Source organism: Pomacea canaliculata, linkage group LG4, assembly GCF_003073045.1.
Source record: "Pomacea canaliculata isolate SZHN2017 linkage group LG4, ASM307304v1, whole genome shotgun sequence".
In the NCBI taxonomy this organism is placed as follows: Eukaryota; Metazoa; Mollusca; class Gastropoda; order Architaenioglossa; family Ampullariidae; genus Pomacea; species Pomacea canaliculata.
In genome coordinates this window covers 26,386,589-26,407,549 of record NC_037593.1, presented here as the reverse complement: position 1 = coordinate 26,407,549, position 20,961 = coordinate 26,386,589, and the positions used below count along the sequence as shown (strand labels likewise).

The 20,961-nt window shown below is 42.0% G+C and overlaps 1 protein-coding gene across 1 annotated transcript; it reads right to left on the bottom strand.

The window, feature by feature from the left end:
* Positions 1-1,582: 1,582 nt before the first annotated feature.
* LOC112562808 (polyadenylate-binding protein 4-like) lies at positions 1,583-10,422 on the bottom strand. The gene is made up of 10 exons (XM_025236320.1): positions 9,841-10,422; positions 7,996-8,189; positions 6,439-6,554; positions 5,708-5,867; positions 5,037-5,111; positions 4,069-4,302; positions 3,329-3,517; positions 2,762-2,930; positions 2,172-2,463; positions 1,583-1,740 (listed from the first exon to the last, which is right to left on the bottom strand). The coding sequence occupies exons 1-10, from the start codon at positions 10,031-10,033 to the stop codon at positions 1,728-1,730; spliced, it is 1,635 nt and encodes a 544-aa protein (XP_025092105.1). The 5' UTR covers positions 10,034-10,422; the 3' UTR covers positions 1,583-1,727.
* Between the last annotated feature and the right edge of the window lie 10,539 nt (positions 10,423-20,961).

Genomic DNA, 20,961 nt, shown 5'->3' with positions numbered 1-20,961 from the left:
GGGAAATCGCGTGCTGTTCCTATAGGCTACGTGTGTCTACAGTCATTTTTCTTTTATTGCTTAGAAAAAAAGATTTTCGTTGGAGAGAGTTCATTACCAGCTGAGATCTAAAAATAGTCTTTATGTAATGAGCGCTGCTGCAAGAGAACAGCAGGATCAGTATACATCATGGGGTGACAGGCTATCAACAAAACACCATAAGACAGGTACACCAAAATGATTTCTTACAACTAGTAAAGAGAATCTCCCCATTCCTGGCTCCCCTCTCTCTGCCACAAATAAAGGAAATTCAGTAACCGACTAATTTTTTAAATTCTAGGCGAGTTCGTATATTCACTGGTTTATAAAATGAAATTTAGTGTTTTTATTTGGTTCAATATATACAGTTGTTTACTTAAATATCACCCCATGAGCTCCTGAGGCTAAAATTTATGTTTGAAATGAAGTAATTTATAAATTGAGTCATAAAACTTCTTAAGTTTTCCAAATTCAAATTAAGAAGACGTCACCAGATGAAATGCTGTTTCCTCCTTTTGTTTTCAACGCATTCAAACGATGTAAAGTTGAAACAAATTTAGGGAATGGGAAAATCCTTTGCCATGAAATTGATGCTGGAACCTGAAAGACATAACACAAACAACAGAAACATTGGATTCAGCAAGGCTACCCTTAAATAAGGCGACTGGCAGCCAGCAAGACCTAGCCCTGCTCCCTCACATATCTTATGGTTGCTACCTTCATCAGGGCAGACTCCTACTCCTGCAGTTCAATACACGCCAGTCTCCATGCTTACTTCACAGCAGGTTCTTTCAGGAAGCAAGTTGTCAAGTTTTATGTGGATGAAGCAACCGTCTCACTGTAGGGAGTACAGTGGTATTGAAGACAGCTTTCTTTAAGAAAAAGATAATGTTATTACAAATTTTTCAATCCATTCCTGTTCCAATCTGTCACAGACTTAGCGCTGTGTGGCTCTAGTAAATACAGAATTATGCTATGAGAGCAGGGTGGCTGGTTGGCTACTGCTGGCTTTTGCGCGTAAGAGGAAAAATATAGGGGAGGGATGGACTGATTGGCTAAGGCTGTTGCCAGTCAGCTCCACTATGATGGTGGTGATGTCTTATTCCTGTGGGTTGCTGGCGCTGGTGGTGACTGCTGTAGCAGCTTCCTTGGCCTGGTGAGCATGCAGTACAGCCACAGCTTCCTCTACCTAGTTTGACAGATGAGTTCCTGATATTATCATTAGCTACAGAAGTGGAGATTTGTCTGCCACAGTAAACTTACTTATTTTTAAATACTGCTAAAAACAGATTTTACTGTATTATCAGGTCTGCAGAAAACTAAAGGCTGATGCACAACACAAAATTAATGAGTGATGATAAATCCTCAGAAGTGAGAGATAAATTTTGCAGATGAATAAACAACCACACTTTTACCTTTATGTAAGTCCATTTTCGGATGTTGAAGGTATAGGACACAAAACATCTATGGTTCTAAGAGTCTTCAGGAAAACACGCGCCTTACCTTGGCCTTGAGAGACTCTGGAGATTCTAGCATGTGCAGAAGTTCCGAGTTGTCAATCTCTAGCAGCATGCCTGTGACTTTACCCGCCAAGGATGGGGCCATGCGTCGAATGAGTGGGAAGAGCCGCTCACCCAAAATCTGCTTCTGCTCTTGGGGTGGAGCAGAGGCCAGCAATGCTGCTGTTAGAGGCTCCTGGCTGCCCACATTCAGCCCTCCAGTCTGCAGACAGTTAGAAGACTGACATCAACCACCACTTACTGTATAGTATAGACTACATTAGCAATACAGAGATTGGATTCTATCGTCACTTGTTCACTTACGAGTCTTGGCTTTACGGGCTTTCTTAACCATTATTAGTCCAGCAAAAAAAAAAAAAAATCTCATCTATCCATTCAAACTCGAAAGTGTAGAAAGCCACAGGCAATGCACCAAATCAGAGGAACTTAAAGGAAGATGTAGCTCCACAAGACTTTGGAAAATAGTAACATCCACTGTGTTTGACCTACACATCAGAAGTTTGCATCCTACTAGACATTAAAGGCAAAAAAAAAAGTTTTTTTAATTCCTTCTAAATTAAAAAAATATAGAACCCCCAGTTAAGCGTTTGGTTTACTGCATCAGAGATAAATGCGAAACATTTGGTGTCTGACCTGCTGACTGACGTACTGCAGGGTCTGGGAGGCTGGGTTGCGATGTGCGAGGCCAGCTTGTAGGTGGTACGTGGGGGCGGTACCGGCTGACTGGTCATGACGTTGGACGCTGTGTTGGTGGCTGGCACCATCCCCGTGGTGCAGTGGGAGGCCGCCACGACAGGAGTGGTGGCCACCGTCTGACCCATGATGGCTCGCGCGTGGGAGTTGGACGCAGGCCCAGGTGTCTGGCCGCTGCCTGTGGTGCGACTGCGGTGGATGGTTGGTGTTTGAGGAGTCACTGTCTGGTAGGCTGCAGCAGACACAGTTTACACTTTACTTTTTTAAACATAAAAAACTATATGCGGTGCTTGTTTGCACAATGTTACTAGTTGTTAGCTCCTGTGCGCGCAAACACCCCTACCCCATACATAAATATAGTAATGGCAATGGCAATGTTTCCAGGCTTGTGTCTCATGCTATGAATAATATCTGCTTATCGTGTACTACTAATATTAACCTGCGATCTGGACCAAAAAAAAAAAAAAAACAACAACAACAACAACTGAAGTTTCGTACACTTGAAAACTCTGATACAAACAATGACTGACTTTGCTGGGCAGGCTGGGTGACACGCGACTGGTTTTGCCAGCACTGTCCCCTGCGGACCTGCGGCATCTGGGCAGGGGCAAAGAACCCTCTCTGAGCCTGGGGCACAGTAGGGATGAAGTATCCTGCTCCACTGGGCTGGAACATCTGGTTGGCAAAGGGCTGGTTTGTCTGTCACACACAGTTTAAAACATCTTTTCTTCACTACTATTAAAGATCATTCAATTAAATCTGTTCAAACCTGTGTTCTTTGACCGTTAGACCCCACATGACTCCATCTCAATTGTTCAGACGTATTGCAGTGTATTAAATCTTCCTTCCTGTAAAGTAATAAATGATTGCTGGAGGAGAAGGGTGGGCGAGGTGTCCCCCTCGCCCCCCGAGTCAAAAGCAGAGAAAGAGCACAATGGTGGAATCGAAATCTGAACCCGACTCTGTATTGTATCGGTGGAAAATGCTTGACCATTGCTCCACGGGACCGCTCATGAAGGACTGCTGGAAGAAGGATGTATGTGTTTGAGGATGAAAAAAATCTCTGTACCCTTCTACCCTCATTGAACCTGTCTCACCTGCCTACCCACGTTGACTCGAGAAGCGAGGTAGGCCCGACGATCCTCCTTGCGTTGGGCCAAAGCCACGTACAGGGGCTTGGCCACGATGATGCGGCCGTTCATCTCCGTGACGGCCCGTGTGGCTTCCCCAGGGGAAGTGAAGCAGACGAAGCCAAACCCTTTGGAACGACCCCCTTCCGTCATCACCTGCACATCGAGACGAGAAAAAAATTACCGGTGTAAGAGTGTATAGGAGAGGGGCAAGCGAGCAGTGTTCCAGTGTTTCACCTCCCACCTCATAATCAAATACGCAGAAAATTGGCAAGTCAGGTCTGTAAATTCTTCATGAGTCTGGAGGTTATCCTGATGTCTTCGACTACAGAGCAGAACGTCATCGGTTTGAGGTCCACTGGGCTTATGATTGGAAAACTAGACTTTCATCACTCTGTACCCGTTTGTAAGAGGCGGCGAAAGGAGACTGTTAAATTTTCACTTTCCATGTGCCGTGCTTTGGAAACGATGAACCACTTACATGACCACTAGTTGGCGTCATCCTTCACCCTATTTTTCACCTCACTGACAGAGCTTTTATTTTGGTTTAAATTAAATACTAACGGAAGTATTGGCGAAATTTCGCATATTCTCCTGCACACAAGCCTCTCTGTGTCTCTCATTATTCCTTTGCACATTCTCCCTACCCCTCTCCTCTTTTCACTCTCTCTCTCACACACACACACAAACAAACGCCGGTTCATAACCTTTGCGCTGGTGATGGTGCCAAACTGCGCAAACTCCTTGTGCAGCCGCTCATCGTCGATGACCTCGTCGAGGTTCTTGACGTAGAGGTTGACGCCCTGGAACCGCCCGACTCTCTCCGTCTTGAGCTTTTCAAACCTCTCCTTCAACTCGGCCTGCCGCTCCATCTTCTTTTGGGCTCGGCCAGCAAAGACGATCTTGCCATTGATATCCGTGCCATTGATAGCTTGCACAGCCTACCATACAGACAGAGTTACAGGTCACACGGACATGAAGCAGTGTAGATAAAATGCTCATAAAATACAAGACATTGCGGTGTGGGATCTGCGTTATCCATCGAGCTAAAGAACCTCGTGATATGATGTGCACAGGGCTCTCGACGACCCTAGAGAGAAGCTGCTTGTCCTACATTTGAAATTGTAAGCTGTCATCACAAGTACGATTTCGCAATAGTTTTGAGGGACAAAGCAAAGTGTGGGAAACACCCCTCCACTCCCCAGAAAAAGTCAAAAATGGGACAAAAAAAATCCCGAGGCTTTGTATTAAGGTAAACTCTTCTCAAAGCCTTAACTAACTTTTAGCAAAGACCTCTTGGGATATTTATAACAATAATCAATCGCAAAAATGTTGGTACTACTTTTGTTACCATTAATCCATGACCCCTACCTGTTAATACTAAGACTAGATATCCGAACGGTACTGACCGAAATGTCATAGAACATAAAATTGACGTCATGGTGATTATTTGCTGATACCGGTGGTGTACAAAGAAAGTAAGGAGGCCGAAGAAGTCTAACGAGGAGGTTAATGGTGATTTTTTTAAGTAGGGCGAACTTTAAAGACATTGGTGATGATAAGAGTTTCCGTCATCTTTGTCTTGGGAAACAAGTTTAAAAGATACTTTACTAGTGAGATCATAAGAGTTGCATGGACACATGCACCGCACAACGCATGCTACCATGTTTGATACCTTTTCTGCGGCCTCCGGCTCCTCAAAACTCACAAATCCGAAGCCCCTGGAATTTCCCTGGTGGTCAGTCATAACCTAAAAGAAATAATGCCACAAATAAGTAACTGTATTTTTTGCCATTAATAACTCCTAATAATAAATACTGAAGGTCGATGTTTTTAATCATGCACCTGTGGCTTTGCATTGTCCTTGTGTTTATGCAATGCATGTATGTGTTTGAGTAATCCATAGTTTGTAAAGTTCTCTTTTGCGTTCTTCTGTGACCAGCGTTGCTTTTTGGCTCGTCGGTGATCTAGTGAAGACTTTCAATGAAAGGGAGGTAACCTCTATTTTAACTCTCATTCCAAGCGTTTGAGACTAGTTATTTCCCTTTAATCGTTCAATATGGTTATATATTAATTTTTTTAAAAAAAAAAAAAAGCATTGACATATGGAATGTCCGTTTCCCCTCGCCACACCCGGAATTTTACATGAAAATTCGTACTCCACACACCTATGACGCGCCACATGAACACAAGAATTTTTCCTAAGTGACACTCCCATAGACGTAAATAATGTTTGCTACCACCGGCAGAAAAAAAGGACAGAATGGCATAACTGCGAACTTTGTGCACTGAGTGGCCAGATATAAAGCGACTGTCCCGTTGACAGACACACAAGCGGACAAAGACCTTGGCACTAATGATCTTGCCGAAGGGCTCGAACAGCTGCCTCAGCTTGTCGTCGTCCAGATCGTCACCAAAGTTCTTGATGTAGACGTTGTTGAATTTTCGCGCCTTGTCCCCCATCAGCAGCAAGCGTTCCTTGCGTGGGATGAAACGACCCACGAACCTGCGGTATCGAGATTATAGCCACGACGGTACCAATATTGAAGGGTCAAGATATTTTATTTTTTCTACCTTATAGGGACATTTATAATTTAAAAAAATTACAACCAAAGAATAGTCCAGCGAAAAGTCTGTCTTTTTATCTTTTTCTCTTCTCCCCATCCTATCTCTTTGTGACTCTGGAGCCATTCACATAAGCTGTTTGACATCTAAATGGAAGGAATTAACACGGAACGGAAATAGAAATTTTCACGAGAACAATTATGAACGGTAACGCTTCGTGTCTTTGACGGTCTGAGGGTCAACAGATTTATTATCTTCTTAATATATCAGTCTTCTCTAAGTTTTGATTTTACGTTTATTCAATGGAGTATGAGTGTTGATCATTCATTCATTCGTCTGCAGTGACCAGATGATTTAAGAAAGTCACATGATTATTTATTTATTTAATAGACAACGTGTGTTGAAAAGCAAGCTGTTGCTACATTTTAAAACCTCACGATGAGGCAAATGACTATACAGGAAATCATCTTGACCTGCAGGCGTTTCCCATAAAAGCAGAAACAAGAACTTACACTTTTTTCCCGTTGAGTAGCATGCCATTCACTTTTTCGATGGCCTGACGGGCAGCATCCTCTGTCTCAAAGTGCACGAAACCGTAGCCCTTTGAGCCATTCTCATCACAGGCAATCTGAACACAACATCAGGAACCATCTAAACGTTTAGATACAATTTCCGACAGCGCTGGCTGTGCTGCTGTCGTGTGAACAGGACAGGACTGTGTGCAAAAATAACGGTGCTCGTAAAGGTTGAGAGTGCATGCTGGTGTCGGACAGGAGGGAGTGATGGTTGTGTGAGGGGGAAGGGAGTGTCAAGAAGAGAAAAAAGTTAATGTAAGGGTCATAAAAACCCACGAGGCCCATCGATTTCAAAACTCTCTGACAAGCCTTGCGCATGGGGTGTATCAAGTTTAATATCTTGTTTCGCGCGTCCATTCATTTGACGTCTACTTTTGATGAGTTTCTTACATTTTAGAGATATTTATGAGAAAAATTGTTTTAAAAGAAAAATTCTTTTGCATCTGCTTTTTTTATCTTTGGCCAACGAAAAACAAAGAGTATTTCCTACACAATCGTTCACATTACTGTTGTTCGACTAAGGCCATCTCGATAAGCATGTCAAGCTAAATACATCAAAGCCGCTGAGTAATGTTGCCTAATTGCAAGAGCGAGAGAGAGTAGCTTGCATCCCGCACACACAACTTTGTGAGTGATGTAATTTTGTCAGATGATGGGAAACAACAGCAATCTAATGTCGATTTTGAGAGACCTGCAGGAAGAGGAGCAGAGGCATGTGAAATTCGAAGCATCACCCAATCTTTCTTTCCCTCACATATTATCCGCATTTTTCGCTACCTACATATATTTGTGGAAGAAGTCGATTGAAAAGGGAATAGATAAGGATAGACTCGCTTTATTTAAAAAAAAATGTAAATGACAATTTCATTGGTAGTGCACACCTTGAAGTTTCAAGTCTAGTCAGACTAGCAAGGACTTGTTGATGGCCAATAGCCGAAATGAAAACAGAACTGTTCAAAGAAGAGGAAAGTCTTCCTTCACTCAAGTTTCCCCATTACTATATTCTCTCCCCTTTCCCACTTTACTCAGAAAAAATGTTACTTGTTAACTCAAATGCATATTAATTTCAAGACCTTCCAGTGACGGACAACGCAATCTGATCATAGTTTCTCTTCTTTACGAGTGTAGACGATATGCGGTATGGTGGCCGTTATGATTACGTACGTCTTTAGTTGTGCTGTATAATAATGATAGCATCTGTCGGTCCCCTCCACTCGAAAGCACATTTAGTTCTCTTGTTTGGGGGGAAGATGCGCTGTACAGGTGACCTTCATGCCGATGATGATGATAATGATGATGATAACGATATTTAAAATGAAAACATTACGGTAATTGCTAACAATACATCACGTTAGTTTATCTTAGTATTAGTTTTTGTTTGTTTTTAAGATATGACCTTGGCCCTACGCCAATTTTGTCAAAATAAAATTAAACTGTAATCAGTCTTTGTGTAAAACCAAACATTTTGAGTCGCTTAATGCTGTCTTCGTTTACCTTGCATGACATGATGTTTCCAAAAGCAGAAAAGGTGTCAAACAGGGCTTTGTTGTCGATGCTCTTGTCCAGATTTTTGATGAAGACGTTCCCAACACCAGACTTGCGCAAGGAGGGATCTCGCTGAGACCACATTATTCGGATAGGTCTCCCTTTGATGCAATCGAAGTTCATAGTGTCCAGTGCCCTTTCAGCTTGACAAAAAAGAAAAAGTAAATAAAAACAAAGTGCTGAGTGAAAGTTTGCGTGCTGCAGTGCATTTTGTCGTAGCAGCCCTTGATCGTACATTAATTCCATTGATCCAAAAAGAAGGCTCTTAGCACTTCCCAAAGCTGGCAATGAGACTGATTGCTGGTGAAATATGAATAAATGTCTGGCATAACAGTCGAGTCTCCGTCACGTAAGACTTGATGATTATGGTTGTCGGTCTGCACAGCAGAATCATCCTCCCCAGACTGGGTTCTAGCGCTACAATATGCGTTTCTGTACTCTGTGTGCATAGCTGTGCCTTAAACACCATCAGAAACGTTATTGTTTAGTATACGCAATGTTTTAACTGCCCAGTTTGTCCTGATACAACACTTAAACTGAACAACACTTTCTACTTCTATGCATGAAATGTATGGGTATGAGTAAACATTTCATCCTAAAAATATTTTAAGCACCTTCCTCTTTTTTTATTGCACACTGATGAAGACATTCCCGACACCAGACTTGTGCAGATACCAGATTATTTATTACACTACCCTCTTCTTTCATAAAGTATTAAAAATAAGGAAAAGCAATGATAACGTTGATTGAAGACCTTTACTTTAATTATTTATTTCATTATAAACATGTCATTTTAAAGGTAATTGATTACACGATGTATGGAGACTATTGTTTGATGAATAGCGGTGTTTATACATTCGTATGTACATGATTATATAGTGACTAATGGCCTGATGCATACCTATGCTTGCACCTCCGTGTATACACGATCGTATGGTGACTGAAATCTTGATGTATGTCTATACCAGTGCAAGCGTGATGCACACCTGTATTTATGCGGTGTATAAAAGTAGTAAAAGTCTAGTTTTGAGCACGCTAGTTATATGCGTTATATATTTTGCATTATCATGTTGTACTCCCATGAAATTGGACTTGAAGCTGGAATCATTAAAGAATATTTATCGTATTATACAACACACACATACACTTTTTTTTTGCAAACCTCTGGAACAGCGGATATCTCAATGTTTTTTTATATTGATAAGTTACTGTAATGTGCATGGAAACGCATGAAAGATGACCAGGCTTTCAGGACCAAACCAGTCACATGTCTGACGGCCTAAATTCTTCTTCCCCACTTCAGCGAAGGCATAAAACAAAGCCGTCTAAAGACTTCTCGAAAACTGAAAGGGTTGCAACCCATTTTCCCCCTCCCCATCAGTCTTCGTGGTAATAACCCTCATAAACTAGTCCGGTGAGTTATCTGTTCTTGCTGGATAGTTCAAATTGAGTAGCATTCTAAGAACGCAAAAACAAGCTTTCATTTTTTTCCTGCTAAAATAACACAATTCAGCAGAATTTACATACAGATTGCTTCTCAGCCTGTCCTTGTGGGTGGGTTTGTGGGCGTTGAGGGTGTGGTAAAAAGTTAGAGTAATACAGGGCAAGGCAGAAACATAATTATAAGACCTCGGAGAATTAGATCTGTACATATTTGCATCTCTCTCTCTCTCACACACACACAGAGCACTCACTTTGGGCTGTCCATGATCTCAAAAGACTACCAGTCAACACTTCTCCTCTTGTCTATTTTAACGTGTTCACCAGCATTAAATCTACAATTTTCTGACTTACCATCGGCAGGTTGCTGAAAGTTGACATAAGCATATCCCAGGGATCGTCTGGTGATCATGTCCCGACATACGCGGATAGACAGAACCGGTCCCGCCGTGGAGAACTTCTCGAACAACATGGCCTCAGTCACATCAGGATGCAGGTCTCCGACGTATAGTGACGCCATAGGATAGCTAGGAGCTGCAGGATTCATTCCTGGATCGCCAGATAAGGAGCCCTTCTTCGTTCGGAATTTTGCAGTTTCAGGAGTGCACTTCTAGATCTGCTCTTACCGGCTGATTTTTTTCCCTAAGGTTTGACAGTTTTTCCGATTTTTTTGGGTATTTTGGGGGATATTTCGGTTTTGAATTCCGAGACTTTTCTGCGAATGTTTATACGCTGTACTTCTCAAACGCCCTGTCTGACAAAAAAATCTGCCATGAAACTGACGATAATTGACGGCAACCTACCTAGCGGTGCATTTGAAGATGGCGACAGCTAATGTTTTTTTGCTGACTGTTTGAAAGTCCCTTTTGTGCTGATCTTCATCCGAGACAAAAATCTAGTTCTCAGCATTTCGCAAACAGAGTTGTTTCAGCGCTTCGTTGTTCGATTAGTACGTCGGCTTTTAAAACTGGAAAAGTCATTGAGTTATTGAGACTTTTATGTACAGTTGGCGAAGTGGGAAAACGGAAATAATGCAGACCGTTTAGCGATTTGACGTCAAAATATTTGTAGCAAAGTAACGGAGTAGTAATATTGTCAACATGTTGCGTCATTTCCTAGCAATGATTACTGAGATCAACAGCAGCAGTTTTGCAGCCGTTTAATTTTGACTTAAAGAACGCTAAATATTTAGAAAATATTCATTGATGCTAATATTATTTGGATGAAAACATTTTCCAACACGCAACAACAAAAAAGCTCATTTCCTTAAAAACACGAAAATTTTAGACACAAACTTTCAGTTGGCGACAACTCTTGCTTATAGATCTAGACTAAAATCTTGTATCATTGTCTTCTGTTATTCCAAGTCTGTGACTTGTATAATCTGAGTAAAGGAGGATTTGACTATCATTAAATAATTAGTTCACACGAGCAGATAGACATAAAATTTATATTGAGTACAAATACTGGAAACCAATATTGCGTTCATACTTATTTTTTTGTGTTTTGTTCCAATTTATTTTGATCAGGCCGTAACGTTCGGTTCGTGGCCTCGTTTGAGGAAAGGCTAATAGCGATGCCCGGAGGTATTTGCTTTGAAGGATAAGGTTTCCCTTCAATTATTTCGTGCTCTTTAGTGTCGTGGAAGAAGACAGACGCAAACCCAGTCATTAGAAAAAAAGTCTATGGATGCATGCTATAATAAAAAAAAAAAATAACAAAACAAATGTAAAATGGCAGGAAGAGCAATGTATATTAATCAAGAAACCTTTTCCGAAATGTCAAAAGAAATTTTTTTTAATTTAACTTTTGGATTGTAAACGATAATTAGTCTGCAAGTTTTGTTTTCAGCTCATACTATGCAATTTTATTATGCAAACACACACACACAAAGAGTGAGAGTTCTTAAGGCTTCACTTAGGCTATCCACACATCAGGTCTTTGACCTTTCACCCCTGTCTCTAAACTCAGTCTGGCAACACAGGGCACTCGCCTCACCCTAACTGAGATAATGAACGACTCTCCCACAATCGCATATTGTTGGTCAATAATATTGCAGTATCTTTACTGGTGGACGGAAAGGCAGTCTACAATACGATCCCAGGGCCCTGCATTTTCTGTGCCACTGCTCACGTGTTTCTTTATTATTGATGAGAAATTCTGGGTCCTGATGGACGTCGATAACGTAACGGCATGTGCTTCTTATCAATAATACGATAACCGATGAACAGTATCAAAATTCCAAGTCTTTCTGCCAGTACATCGCATCCTTCAAGTCTTCGGGGCAGAAGTGAAATGGCGAGGGAGGGGGCTTGTGTAAAAAAAAAAAATTCGTTTACTTCCCCGGTTGCAATAAATAAAGGTTTCTTTTTGAACAACTGTTCAATACCAAAGTTTGAACCAATACAATTATCATGGATCGGCAAAGTGCTGCAACACTACCTCACACATATACAGATTTTTAAAAATCCCTTTTTATTGCTGGGGGTAATAATGGTTGCTGTATTAGCTCAGCCTCGGCCTGATGAAAGTTTGTGCAGTCCCCAAGGACTCGTGTCCTTACAGTCAGGTGATGATCGACTTATTGTGGTTGCACAGCATCTGCCATTATGTAGTTTCACAATTTGTTCCTGGATGGGTTCCTCCACGCAATAAAGAAATTAAGAAAAGCGTATTTGTCCGGTTGAGGTATTGGTCAGGGAAAGGCAGAAAATCTAACGCGAACAATAGTTTTTTTTTTTTGTCTGGTTATAATGCACAACATCACCACCACCAACACTCCCACCAACACCACCACCATCATCACCCCCCCCCACCACCACCATCACCATTATTAGATTGTCTCTCTCTCTTGCGCGTGCGTGAGTGTGGTACGCACTAAGGAGCGCTTAGCTAGAGCGTGGCAGAATATGCTGATTGTTGTTTTTGTTGTTGTTATTAATATTTCCACAGTAACGACAGAAAAGTCGATGTATAGAGAAGCTGGATATATATGGTACGGAACAAAAACAACATTTACAGCAGGGGAAAAAAGACTTGGCCATATTTCCTATCCCTCCCTCCTCGTATCCATAGGAAGGGACGTAATTAAAACTGCAAACTTTTTTTTTTTTTTAAACTCTCCCATAAGAATAAAATGTCCTCCTAACTCCAAAATCGTATCATGTTAAAAAAGATTTTGTAAAAAGAAAAATGCGCGTTCCATAAAAATAGATGTGCCTGAAGGTCTCTTGGGGAGTCTCAATAGGAGAGAAAATAGTTATCCACCCACTTAAATCCATTCACACTTTTCAACTTTGCATAGATACATATATTATGTGTGTGAGATGAAAATATTTCCATGAACTTACGGTCGTCGGATGTGAAGTTTTAAAGCCCTCGTTGAACTCAGAATAATCTTTTTGTGAGACAATCTTTTTTTCTCCCTCTCAATTTTACCTCCCTCAAGCCATTCCACGCCTCGCCCGACAGGAGGAAGCACTCTGCGCCAGAAAGGTATCGAACAGTCTAGGTACATGCTATGATGTATTTTACATCATTTTGTGCTGAGGGTTATGATGATGCGGACACAGATAATGTTGCACAATAATGTAGGCGACGGGGGAGAAAGAGCGAGATGAAAAAAGTGGGTGGTGAGTAGGTGGGTTGGTAGGGGGTAAGACAGAGAGGGAGGCGTCCTTATGATGATACGTTATAATTTTATAATGCTGACAAGATTAGATGATGACAGATAACTAATGATGGTGGTGAACGAGCAAGATTGAGAGACCAGTTGTTATAGGATTATTACTTTGTGTCAATTTTTCTATCCTAAATGTCCCTTCAGTGCTAATGAATAAAAATATCGTGATCTTGATCTCAGCTACTGATTCTAGGAGCTTCTGATTTGTGTAGCTGGTATACTCGGAGTGTGACCACGAAACCACCCACATCATGACAAACACTTTCATTACCAGAAAGTGTAATAGGTTAGCATAATAACGACCTGAGTTAGCATAATAAGGACCTGACCTGAGGTCGCACGTCAATTCAATTCAATTTTCTTTGGGAGGTTAAACGTTTTTCCCGGCCATTGAACTGACGTGATAAACTGGGGCAAGTACTGAGGGAGCTGCCCTATATATGACACATACTCTTCATACTCCCATTGTCTGTCTGTCTGTCCGTCAGACTGTTTAGTTTTGTTTGCGCATATATCGTCTAGATTTGTGTACAAAGACAATTATTCTTTGTCGGGAATTTTTTTTTTCTTAAATAAATATAGAGACATACATGATAAGAAGTATGTATAAATATAACTGGCATGAAAAAGAAAAGGCTCCCTTGTTTTCACAGGTAATTGTCTGAAAAGTTGGCCATAATAGTGTCATGTTTTATGAACAGAATAAATGTATTGTCTGGTGCATTTTATGGAATTGGCAGAGTTTTTTTAAAAAAATTGTTGTAGATGGAACTTGTCGCTCGGGGTTTATGCGGCGGAAGTGACCCTCGACACCAGCGTGCAGCACACGGACATGCGCATACACGGACAATCGTATACAGGATCTCTGTCACACACACACACACACTTTTTTCATACGAGTGTGCGTCCACAAGGAAGTACATATCACACACAATCACAGACATAAAAAGTTACTAGACATACTCACTGTCCATACTCACTGTCACTAGAGCCTGAGAACAATTATCGATGGTCTTGTCAGTTAGGTCATCACTGGACTCACGCTGACTTCCAATGGCTGGCCGAAGGAGGTTTGAGGGACAGGCGGGAGCCCCCAGCTGCGTCTGAGTCTAGACGAATCCATACACTCCATCAGCTGGATAATGAATAAATCATTATACTCACACCGGACACAACATTTTGGGATGCCATACGCCAGAATAGTACAAAAAAAAAACAAAAAACCAACAGAAAAGTGCTTCAAGCACTCTAAAATATCAACATTTTTCTGCATGTTTATGAGATGCATGCTCGCGCAGTGTGCGTGCGTGTGTGTGTGTGTGTGTGTATGAGAGAGAGACTCAGGGAGCGTGCACGTGTGAAACAGCAGAGAAAGAGAGTTTTAAAAGTATTTTTGTCTATTCCCGGATTTTTTAAAAATCACACTGCAATATTTACGTTTGCATCGTTCAGCATTCATTGATCCCCCATGGAAATCGAAAATAGTTTTTAAAAGCCGAGAACTCTCTATTCTGCTTACTCTAGACGATCTATGTTTTAAAACCCAGCTTGACAGCAAGTTTAGGATAGATAAGAACCCACTGAACTTTGTGAAAACAGAAATCAAAGAGGTCTAGAGCTTTGAAGTCAAGATCTCATGTCCAAGACCAACCACTTGCTTTACAGAAGTATCCCAGTCGAACAAAATTGCTTTCTCTTTCCAGTACTGTTAATCAAGTTACTGTTGAGGGAACCCGGGAAAAGGGTTGGAAATTTACATAGAAACTTTGTTCTCTTTGGGCATTGGTAGACATCTGATAAGCAAAGAGTTGCAATGTTCTACCTCACTCCACACACATCAAAGCTAGAAGAAGCGAACAGCTAAGTGGTTAAAACACTGGCGCCCTCGCCTGGAGGAGTGCCTGTTCGATTTCCGTGTAGCGCAAGCGAGCTTTCACCAGTCGACTAAACTATCTGGGGAAGGTAAAGCAGCGAGAATGAAGGGGTGGGGGAGGCCCAACCCCACCCTCACAGACAGCTGACCCCAAAACACCGCACTCCCCTAGGACCGAAAAAAAGGTTAGGGGGCGACCTTTACCCTTACGTTCTGTAAGCTGAGGCTGAATAGGACTTTGTAGCATCTTTAAGCTTGTTGTAAGGTTCAACACATTCAGGTCTTTCCCACAAAAGGTTTGCGTGCGTATGTGTGTGGATGTCTGCGAGGGTGATATCTCATACATCAAGCTGGGTGCGAAAACTAATACTTTACAGATGGATGCACTCAAATCGTTGACAGTAAGAGATACAAAGTTAACAGTTGAAATAAGGTCCCTTCATTTTAGTGTTGTTTACACAACAAAACGAATTTCTTAGATAATGCTCTCTCTCTGTCATCCTCTCTCTCTCTCTCCTTTTCATATATCCTTGACATGACATCGCTCGAGAAATGAATAACCCTCTTGAACGTGCAATGTACTGGATATATACATGTATATATATATTTTTTTTTTGCTCAAGCACAAAATATCTTTTGGTCATTGTGGAAAGTATTTCCATTATTTTCACTGCAATACTGAAAAAGTCTTATTTTTCTGATTTAAATTTTGTTGTATATATAGGATATTGTTTATTGCAGTTGCAACCCCAAAATGGTAAGAATACAAACAACAATATAAAAAAAAAAAAATTCACAAATCACCAAAATAGTCACGTAAAAGACCACGTGATTCAACTCGCGTGCCTGGGGTTTGCGGCCCCCAAATACCCAGGAAATCTTAACCATCGACACACGTGTCCTTATGTGTCTGGTTAGCATCTGAAGTCCCAGACGTGAATGTAGGAGATCGCTGGGACGGTGAACTTTAGTCAGCATGAATAGACAATGTCTGAACAAAGTACGTAAACAGCCAAAAACAGAAAACTTCACGCGGATTTAGCAGGCGTCGATCAATCGTCTGGTCCTGTTAAGGTTCAAGTCAACCAAGGAAATTGGAACTTTCCCAAAGGCTGCGTGCTAGGGTCAGTCACAAAATTCAATAGATTAAAGATAGGTTTGGTAATTTTCTCTTACTGTCTGCAGCTGCCGAAGTGTCAGGAACAAAAACCGAGAGAAAAATAGAAAAGTAAGGTAATAGAATTAAACAAAAATAGTCATCACTTTATGTTTGGACCGAATAACCCAAAATTTACCTCTTTAATAAAAATTACTTTTTTTTATATAAGTCAACAGTGTGAGAACTAAAGTAATTATAGTAACAACAAAGAAGCTTGGTTGAAAGGACATGAATGGTTTAATGTAGGATACTGGTAAAATCTTGGTTTGCTTTGAATTCATAACGATCACAAAAGCGATCTTCTTCTAACGGGTCAAGAACATGAAATAGTGTCCACAATTTAAGGACATGATGATGATGATGATGATGATGATGACGACGATGACGATGACGACGATGATGATGATGATATTCAAACCAATCAAAGGAAGACTATATTTTCACTGTGGCTACCAATAGGTCTGTACAGCCTGCGTAAGAGGAAACGCCAGGCCAAGGTTGGAATGATATGTACTGTTTACTTTAGCGGGTTGAGTGTCGAAGTGTTTTCAGTGTACACGCTTGGCTGCGACTCGCCATCGATCAGCCTCAGCCACCACTGCATGTAGGGCTTTCAATGGAAACAAAAGGTCCGTTTCTTAGTCGCTTCCTTGAAGTACACAAGTTGGCCGAGTTTATTATTGATTTCGATGCGCGTGCTTTGGGGCAGGACTTTTTTTTTTTTTGACCGTAACTCGACAGTTCTCGGACGTCTCGACGGTGCTGCGGCTAACGTGGTCCGGACCAGCGAGCAGATCCGCCCGTCGTGAGCGGATCTCGTCCTTTTTGGATCCCCAGGGCTCGGCATCTTCCAGTCGGAAGCAAGATTGATGACGTCACTGATCACTTGCTGGGGTTCCTCGAGCGCACTTGACCGCGTGCAGTGCGGATTCTCGGTCGAGAGATTGGGAAAATTGCACTGATATCGTCGAGCCCCGCAGGACAGATTGCTGGCTGCTAATGATAGTCGTGATCCTGAGCAGAGACCTCTGGTCTTGAACCACTAACTTCACTAATGACACTCTCTCTCTCTCACGCACAGGGATATTCAGCCGTGCACACACACACCACACATACACACAGAGTTTTTTCATTACGAAAACATAGGAAGTATACACGTTTTTGATGTGTCTTGATAATCGAGAAAACGTCCAGGTTTTTTGACTGCTTAGGTTTCAACCAAAAGTCCATGCACACAAAAATCCTGGCAAAATGACTGTTAGGGTTCACCATTTGGCATTGCTTTTTCTGTTTTCACCCCTGAAAACAAGGTCAGCTTCACTGCTGTACTACCCTACTATAAATTATCCCAACCCCAAACTTTCGCCTGTTTAGCTGTTCGGCTCCTTGCAATCACACAAACATACAACGAACTACTATCCTACCAAGAAAAACCTTTTCAAGGAATTCTCCCACACAAGCTCAGTGCCCTATAGTGTCTTGGCGTGAGCACAGCTCCGTGAACCCGTTACATGGCAACCGCCAGTCATTGATAAATGATGGATGAGGCCGACGGGCGAAGAGAGGATCACTCCTCGGAGGTTTGGTCTACCCTGCTTGCAGACCTCTCTCTCCTAGGGCCGAGAAGTTTCCTTCCTGCTTATTAAAGCCGGGTCACCTGTCTGGTACATAGACGTGAAACCGTCATTACGTGGGGTGGACGTGTTTCCTTTTTTTGGGAAAAAAATCCCCACCTTTTTACCGAACCTTGAATCAGGCAGCAGGTAGATGTAGGCCATTGGCACTTGCTTGAGAATCAGCAATATTTCCTGATCCTCCGAATGAACAGCCTTCATAGGGTTACATGCTTCTCTGTGTACTCTTGGATCAACTGCTTAGCCAATTCTGTCACCAAGTCTTTGGAAAGAGATGTGCAGCACCACCTTCATCAGGTGACGACCAAAGCCCACGGCATTTCCGTTCGCAAGCTGCGCCGCTGGACAGATAAATATTTAATTCTCTTGCAAGCCTGGTGTCCTGTCGTTATGCATGCAGCCGCACGGGGCATCACAGCAGCACGTTGCAGCAACCCTGACAACAGTCCTCAGTTTTCTTGCGTGCTAATCTGACTTGACAAGTTGACAAGTTAGGGGAGATTTTACACATCTTCACCTACTGGAGGATACCAATAGGAAAACAGCATGTGACCTTTTCTAACTCACCTGAACTCTGTAGCATATCCCCTGAAGTTCATCTAAACCCTGCATCGTCTCCGCACGCCTAGTAACATCAGTCGTTCAGTTGTTGTTTTTTGTGGGGATGAAGGCTATATTTGAGTAAATTTACATAATCTAGAATAAATGGGGGCTTTGTCTGTTAAATTAAAACAGTAAAAGGTCGCACGACCTGAGCGGCGTTCTCATAGCGCAGTGGCAATCCACTCATTTGTTAGTAATTCAGTGTCATGAGGTCTCGCCTGAGTTGTCAGACATGAACCTCGATGTCACGACCCTCTGCTCGGAAGTCAGACTAATTATTCACAAAGCAGGGAGGTCGTGGACAAATGAGGTTAATCTAATCCAATTAATGACCTCATTTATCACATAGTTCATTATAATGACATTAAAGTGATGTGTAGGACGGCAACAACGACGACATACCTCTATGATGGCCACAGCCGCTGTGACCTCCCACTGCAGACATTCACCTTCCTTTTCCTCCACTTCAAACTTTTTTTTTTAATTGAGCATCTGTATTCGGAGGCTGAACGAGGTCGGGATTGTCTTTAGAACAGGAGCGTGTGGACAGTGCAACAACATACACCAAGCGGAAACTGCCCCAGATCCTAGTTTCATCTGTTCGTCTCCCCTAAAGACGACCTTGCCTCTCAGTCGCTGCTCAATACTCATAAACTAGTCATGGAGTCCGTGAGCCCAGTCCTCTAGTGAAAGTCGCACGCTAGGAGCTATTTCTGGTCAGTGTATTCACCTTTACCATATGCACGTGCCTATTTCTGTCCCTGTAGACATCTTCTCTTGGCATCAGCCTCTCAAGTTTGTCGTTTGGTTCAGCGGTGCACAGAAAACCCGATGATTTTGTTTTCTCTAGGGCTGTTTTTTCGGAATCGATATAACGTCTTTTTTATTTTATTTTTATTTTTTTGTTGCTGCCCATCTTACTGGCCAGGGGACTTAAAGCTTTCTCCTTAGCTGGTGCCTCAAGCTTCCCTCAGCTATCTTCGATGTTAAGCACAAAAGTAAATATCGCTTTTATGGCAACCATTAGAAGGAAAAAAGTAAAGATTTTGCGAAAAGACGTTTCTGAATACCTTAAGGGGAAAAAGTGTAAATAGGAGAGAGAGAGAGAGTGAAATCTGATTGAAGGACACACTCTCTCTGTAAGTAGGAGTCCATAAATGTTCAACGGTTGGATGTATACCCTGTTTCTTTATCATCTTTTCCTCTCATAGTACAAAATGGTCTCTAAATAAAAGCTCATAAACTAACCAATCAAATACTTCGTATGATTTCATTGAGCTATACTCCACGAATGGGATGCATAAGCTGTCCTGCTTCTTTTTTAAATTTTGTAAGACTAATTTGAAATTGCTCATCATCTCCGTCAAGCAACAAAACACATTTTATGTACACAGAATGTTCCGCCTTTACAAGATACACTCAAGCACGAAGTGAGCTTTATCGACACGCCTCTTGTGGCATCCACTCTAGTAATCACCTTTCCCGAAGTTTGCTAATGGTCAACTTTGCCCGATTCTCCTGCCTCACGCATGCTCGATTCGACACACACTAGTGAACAATAAGCAGTCCAGGTGCGCTCAAAATAACGATATTGAGTATTATATTGAGTACTTTTAACGATGTTAAATTATTAAAAGAACATTTGAAGAGCATAAAAGGTGTCCGATGCACACTAATTACAGTTTAACTGGCCATAGAGAAATAAACCACAGTTGAGAGCTCTCGTCACACGTGGGTGGGCGGAGAAACTGGCCAGAACCAGCCCAAAACTCTCCAGCAAGCAGCACCAGTCCCACCAGTTTGCTTGTTAGCCTTTGCCGGCGACACGGGTGGTGACCGCAATGACAAACCCGGGTACATGTACTCTCCGCCGAAGTCACCATTGCGAAGCAAACGATTGGCGTCATTATTGAGGACGCCCGTTGAGCAAGTCTTGAACACCTGATATTGTTCTTGAGTATTGTGCTTGGAATCGAGAGACTAACCCAGACTGACGAGAAACGCTTCCTTATACAGAAAATAATATATGTATAATGTATATAAGCAAAAATTATAATGTAGCCGGCTGTCACTCTCGCAATCATTCAAAACACTACCGTGTACACTACAATAGACAAAACTGTTGCACCTCTCTCTGCACCGGGTAATAATTACAAACATATACCGGCTTTCATTTCTGCACGAGTGTTACAGGAATGCAGCACATGTGGTATACACAATATGATGCGAAGCTGATACAAAAAAAAAAGGTTGGTATACATTTATCAACTGAGGAGTTTCCTTGCACGCCTATATCGAGGCCACGGGGTTCGGGAACGGAACGTCTGGGTAAGGGTTCTGGTGGGCGTGAGCATACAACTTGATCAGATCCCACGTCCACCCGTTACCTTTACACACCCCTTGCTCTCAACTCTACGTTACAACTCAGCAATGATGTAACTTATTAATGCCTGTCAAGCTGTTGACATTAAAGACAGCTAGATATGAAGTCTTCTCTTACAACATTCCTTTTCCACTCAAACCA